The sequence below is a fragment of the Oncorhynchus kisutch genome, linkage group LG22, assembly GCF_002021735.2.
Source record: "Oncorhynchus kisutch isolate 150728-3 linkage group LG22, Okis_V2, whole genome shotgun sequence".
In the NCBI taxonomy this organism is placed as follows: Eukaryota; Metazoa; Chordata; class Actinopteri; order Salmoniformes; family Salmonidae; genus Oncorhynchus; species Oncorhynchus kisutch.
This window is the reverse complement of record NC_034195.2, coordinates 11,375,247-11,382,070: the sequence shown is the minus strand read 5'-3', so window position 1 is coordinate 11,382,070 and position 6,824 is coordinate 11,375,247. Positions and strand designations below refer to the sequence as shown.

The 6,824-nt window shown below is 38.6% G+C and overlaps 1 protein-coding gene across 1 annotated transcript; it reads right to left on the bottom strand.

The window, feature by feature from the left end:
- Positions 1–1,319: 1,319 nt before the first annotated feature.
- LOC109867706 (pituitary homeobox 1-like) lies at positions 1,320–6,385 on the bottom strand. The gene is made up of 3 exons (XM_031801879.1): positions 6,060–6,385; positions 4,904–5,106; positions 1,320–2,871 (listed from the first exon to the last, which is right to left on the bottom strand). Exons 1-3 carry the CDS (start codon positions 6,202–6,204, stop codon positions 2,320–2,322), a joined length of 900 nt encoding a protein of 299 aa, XP_031657739.1. The 5' UTR covers positions 6,205–6,385; the 3' UTR covers positions 1,320–2,319.
- Between the last annotated feature and the right edge of the window lie 439 nt (positions 6,386–6,824).

Below are 6,824 nucleotides of genomic sequence, written 5' to 3'. Positions count from 1 at the left end.
AAAATATACATATTTGGGTTCATTTTATATGGAAACAATATGCGCATGTATTCACTAGAGATGTGTTTCTATCAAAACGACTTGTTGTGGATAAAAGGCTGTGTGTGCTGAATTTGTGGACATAAAAATAACATTTGCGGTTAAATTCAAATATACCGAATAAAAAATACAATTGAAATGGGTTTCCATTGCTTTTTCAACTCTACTGGTAAAATTAGTTTTAAAGCGAATGTGCACGCTCGTCGATACATTGCGCAAATATATTATAGCACATTATGAGATTATTATGGACAAAAGAGTGAGATTATTTGTACATGACAAACACGCAACCATCTACCATCATGTCACCAAAATAAAAACCTCAATATTTATTGGAAAAGTGCCACAAGCTCATCACCGTGCACTTTCACCATCCTGTGAAATGTATTATCATTTATTTAATATGTAGCCTAATAAACTGCATGCTTTCCCGAGTCATAGTGGGAGAATCACATTACACATCATCTCCTGACTCCAAGTCTACTTTGATATGATGGTTATTATATCAATATTTCTGCATAAAGGCTTACCACCGCAATTTCTCACACAAATAATTTTAACTACACAAAAAGGTCCCATCTTGTTAAAGGTAGGTTTATTTAGTTTTGTCAACATATGGAAAGTTTATCGACAAATATGCTGTGACGTTTTTTTATCTGACATGTAGCCTACTTTGCATGGATACCTGGTTAAAGATGACCGACCACTAGGCAAAAACGGGTTGAATCAGCATTGTTTCCACGTCATTTCAACCAAAAAATATATGTAATGATGTTCAATCAACCTGGAAAAACTGATTGGATTTTCAAAAAGCCATCAACTAAGGGAATTTCGTATTTGTTTTACCCAACCTTTAGCATAAATTCAATGACATGGTGAAATGTTTGGTTAATTTCACGTTGAATTCACGTTAGTTGACAACTCAACCAAATGTAAATCAAAAACTAGACGTTGAACTGATGTCTGTGCCCAGAGGGGATGTTATTTTCTACACAGAATATCATACAAAATGATTGCCAATACCTTTCTGATTCTGATTTCAGTCACTTCAAATCACCATACTTCAGACTGAAATACTGTCAAAGGTCCTGTCAGACTGATTTGTAAAAGACTTTCATAGCCCTAATTAAAAAAGTTTCATAGCCCTATAATTTGTAATTATATCATTTTTTTTTTTTTTTTTACATGGTCAGGTTTGGGAAGCCGTGCTCTCGGGGGGTTTAAATGTGTGCAGGTGAAGATTGGTTTGAGTTGTCATCACTGAAATAATTAATTATAGGCTGTTTACTTTGCACTACTATCTTTTATTCCATAAACTTGGAACATATTATGTTTTGTCATGTATACCTTTTCTGTCATTTAATATCTGAAATGCACTTCTTTCTGCTGTAGTTTATTCAAACATATTACCAAAAACACATGAAGTTACTTTTCAATCACCTTTTGAATACAGTATAATGGATTTTGCTTTATCTTACGTTATTATCAACTCGTACAAAACACTTTGCACCCATGTTAAAAATGCAGAAATTCTATTTTTAGCAAACAAATAAAACGAAAATACTCCAGACAGAGCATTTAAAGGTAAAGTCATGCTACAGAAACAGGACACAATTGGGTGGGCCAGTGGCACCCCCTGCATAAACGGTAAAACACATGAGCAACATAAAAGTCTGAGCTATGTACAATACAATTGTTCTTCTACAGAGTCCGGATATGTCTAGTTATATGTGTTCCACTTCTTGGTTTCTAATCCAAGTTTACCAAACTGTTTCTAATCCAAGACCAAGAGTACAGGGCCTAAGCCAGCGTTTACCAAACTCGGTCCTCGGGACCCCAGGGGGGTTTTGGTTGAATATTTGAATCAGCTATGTAGTGCTAGGGCAAAAAAACAAAACGCGCACTCCTTGGGGTCCCCAGGACCGAGTTTGAGAAACGCTGGCTTAGACCAATACAAGTCAATTCAAATGGGTTTGAGCCCTCAAAGCAAGTAAGCGAACATGCATAGGAGATCCTTTGTCTGTTTCTTATGTAGGCTAATGTACAACGTTGCAATGTAACACATCTTCATCATCACTTTTAAATCCAAAAAACATGGACATTAAAATTGTTGTAGCCTACAAGTTCATTGGTAAACACATAGGCTACAACCCGCATAATTCATTTGAAAAATAAATGATTGCAACTAATCCAGTTTAGTTGTCTTTCGCTCCATTCGCAGGTAGGCTAGGCTACTAGGTTTAGAGCTGTCCGCAAATTATTTTCATCACGGCTGATACGTCAGCTGTTGTATTGGCAGGCGTTAAGGCTAGACCCGGGACTTTGCAACCCGCTGTATCCAAAGGTTGGGTGCTGTTTCGATTTCAGTCTCAGGGTCGCCAGGCTAGAGTTACATGTGTCTCTGTATACGCTGTAAGGGGAACCAGGAGGCCCATACGGACAGGACGACGAGGACATGGCTGAGTTGATTGTAGCGGTGCCGATGCCGTTAAAATTGCTGATGTTGTTCAGGCCCGCAGTTGGCATCCCCGGTACAGCCGAGTGCCCGCCCATACTTCCGGCCATAGTCATAGAGGAGATGGAGTTAGGAGCTGAGAACATTGACTGGGATGTGAGTGGGCTCATTGAGTTGAAAAAAGTGAAGTTCTTTGTGGACAGATTAGCCGGGGTCAGTCCTTTGTTCGTCCAGTTGTTGTAGGTGTAGGTGGGATACATCTCGTCATAGGGCTGCATGAGGCCACTGAACTGGGGCAGGTAGCTGTTCTTGCACAGGTCCATTTGCTGGTTGCGTTCACGCTTCCTCCATTTGGCCCTGCGATTTTTGAACCACACCTTAAGATCAGAGACACAAAGAATACATGTATTCAACATGCGATCTATAACAGTAATATAATGTAATAAGAAGAACAGTAGTTGTGTTATGTTATTACTTGCAACATTTATAATACAATTCATAACAGTCAACTAGAGAACATATAGCCTAGGCTAGGCCTAACAAGGCCTATGAATGATAAAAAAACCTAGAATATATTTTTGTCACAACTTCACAAAATTGTCTCTCTTATGTTTTTATTAAAAGAACACTTTGTTTGTACTTTATAATGGAAACAAATCGGGAGTCTTAGGGTATATAATTGGAAGTGGGGCTATGTATAGTCTTCCGGGGCACACGGTTGTGGCCTAAAGATCAATTGTCCACAAAGACATGAACGATGTGACACCATAAGCTTAGAGCTGCACAGTGGTGGGTTATATTTAGCTAGAAAAGCCTCCTCATCATTGTGTTTTAGCTGTGGCCTATATCTCGCCGCTCTCATGTCTGCATAGGCACTATGGACTATCAAATTCATCAAAATGATTAGCAATAGTTGTATTATCAATAACTGTGAAGTGTTTGCACGGCCCCTTGCAAGACCGCTGAACAAAATGTTCCAGATAAAAAGGTATTCCTCTTGGGGTCTATTTTAAGAGTGAGTGTAATTCACTTCTGTTGCATAATATAAGGTAAATGTTATGATGTCCTCCTGCTTGGGCGTCTATTTTAAGAGTGTGTGTAATTCACTTCTGTTGCATAATATAAGGTAAATGTTATGATGTCCTCCTGCTTGGGCATCTATTTTAAGAGTGAGTGTAATTCACTTCTGTTGGATAATATAAGGTAAATGTTATGATGTCCTCTTGCTTGGGCGTCTATTTTAAGAGTGTGTGTAATTCACTTCTGTTGGATAATATAAGGTAAATGTTATGATGTCCTCCTGCTTGGGCATCTATTTTAAGAGTGAGTGTAATTCACTTCTGTTGGATAATATAAGGTAAATGTTATGATGTCCTCCTGCTTGGGCGTCTATTTTAAGAGTGTGTGTAATTCACTTCTGTTGGATAATATAAGGTAAATGTTATGATGTCCTCCTGCTTGGGCGTCTATTTTAAGAGTGTGTGTAATTCACTTCTGTTGCATAATATAAGGTAAATGTTATGATGTCCTCCTGCTTGGACATCTATTTTAAGAGTGTGTGATCCTCTTCGAAATGTTGGAAGTATTCTATAGATGTATGGATAATCATAATATATTAGCCATCAAAAAATATGAATTAAAATTATATTAGGGCTTATTGGCCTTATTGTCGACTTCTTGCCAACTGACTAGTGCATTGTTGTTTTGATATGTAGGCTTAAACGTATTGGTATTTTACACATGGGACATACGTTAATTGCAGGCCCAGGACACACAAAAAAACTCAAGCTTATGTTGTTTCTTGCCTATGTTGTAATTAAAACACCCGATTTGTTTAGGTGGTTTAGGTTGAATTTTTCAAAAAGGGTTTTCCATAGGCCTAATGTGCAATTACTCGCAAGAACATGTGTATGCATGGTAATATGATATTACTAATTGCACTACACTAAACATTTTTGCTGTAAAATGTTTCTAGAGGAACACGTTACAGTGGATGTGTAGTGAACAATACCCATTATAGCAATAATAAGACCTATGTAAAATTAACTGTTGCCGAACTAAATATTCTAAATGAATTGGCGCAGATACTGTCAGTATATATAAAAACATAGTTAATACAATGTCATCAAAAGTCGATAGATACAGCTGTGTAATGCACCCCCCCCCCCTCCCCCCAATGATGGAGGGAAATTATAGCGTAAGATCTACCTCATAAAGTTTGTGATCGTCGTTAATTATTGCAACAATTTCATCCAAGTGGTATGCCGGTGTTGGCTTAAAGTCAAGCAATACACCCAGAACAAGTTTAAATGGAAAGAGTTTTACTGTCATTCATTCACGTCTTTACGGTTTTCCTTTGAATATACACACATTTTAAGCACGGGCCAAAACGCATCTCGACTCACTTACCCTGACTCTGGCCTCGGTGAGGTTGGTCCACACAGCTATTTCCTCTCTCGTGCTCATGTCGGGGTAGCGGTTCCGCTGAAAGGTGGCCTCGAGCTCCTGCAGCTGCTGGCTGGTGAAATGAGTCCTCTGCCGCCTCGCTTTCTTCTTTTTGGGGTCATCCGCGTTTCCATCGTCACTTCTGTGTTCTACACTCCTCTCCTTTTCTGTGAAAAACAAACATATACATTCTGGTTATTGTACTGTAGCTTATACTGAGTCAGACTTCTTTGATTTTTACACTACTTTGATTTTAGTTCTGCAGCAGAAAAACATAATATACCTGGCAGGGTGATCCTGACCTTGTTTGAAGTGTCCGTAAATCACTAAAGTAAATGTCAACTTTCAAAAGTCTGTAAGGCCTACAAAGACCACCAACCAGTAGGCTATCACGGTCGTCAAAACATGAACAGATTTGCTCCGGGTTCAAAATTGATTATTTTAGACGCTCTGCGAGGAAATCATCGGCGTAAATTTAGAACGTTGCTTTTGTTGCAACGTTTGTCCAGTCTTATCTAGAGTCCATTATCTTGTCTTTACAAGAACGCCTTCATTTCATACCTAGACGTAAAGAAGGGCAATATATTTTTTTCAATTAAAGATCCGTTTAAAACAAACTAGCCATATTGTAGCTGCTTGAATGCATTGGCTAGCCCTATTCTTCGTACGTTTTACGTTTTATTATCTCTTTAGTATTAGGTGTATATATTGATATCGTATAACTGATGAGAAGGAGTGGAATATAAAAGAGCTAACATTCCGCAGGAGCACAAAATATAACTTAAAACAATTATTATAACTACTTAAATATGCAGAAAATATTCGATTTGATCAAACTGTAAGGTTATTGTTATCAAAGTAGGCCTTACTGAAACACGACAATTGAAGTTATTTATTTCATTCACAGAAGGTGCTTTGTGTTTTCGAATGTATTTGTTAGTGCTCAATGTTATGAACAAAGTTGTAAGCTACGTATGAGTTTCTCTTAATATCGAATACCTTTTACACATACGTAGCTTTTTAGCCTTTAATGTTTAACACACAAAAAAAAAGTCTGTTGTATAGCTTACCTAGCAATTATGAGAGTATGTAATACAATGTCATTACACCGTTAATGTACCTGTTATTTCAGTATCTGATGACTCGCTGCTTGAGTTCTCCAACGTTTCTCGAGTGTTGTTTGCAGTTCTCGGCAAGTGAAACGTAGAGGCCATGTCGCGCGTCGGTGGGGGTCTCACCGTCTCTGCGATTCTGTCCAAATTCATTCCACCTTGAAAATAATGATGCCGTATTAAATATATGTATGAAATCCTGTATATACGAGCTTTCTCAAACTTCAACAAGAGTGTTTAGGTTTCCATCTGTAGCCAAACACTTGCCATTGCAAGAATAAATACAAAAAAGCTTTTCATGAATTTGTTCTCCAGATAAACAGACTCTTTTCCTAGCAGCAGGGACAGCCTAATGCTTTCAGATTCCGCTGGTGGGGATATGACCGGTGTGGGGGGGTCAAGGGGGCGGGGGGGGGGGGGGGGGGTATTGGGGCGTGGATGGGGGGGGGGGGGGTATCCCAGCCGAGCGCATGAGGCCAGCGCAAGCTGCGTTGTCTTAGAAAGTTAGGAAGAAAATGGGCCCTTTATTTTGGCATGTTTGAAATATGCTCAAGCGCAATGGAACGGCCCTGCAGCTGAGTGCCCTTAGTTAACTTAGAGCCTACACACGCACACGTAATTTATATCTCGTATATGAACTGAGCTCAATAAACATTTGTATATAGGCCTGCCTTGTTATTTTCAAGGTCAAACATATATGGAAAGTAGGCTACCTAATTTATAATTTAGTAGCCTATGTACATGAAACAATGACACTGCCACAAAATCTGCCG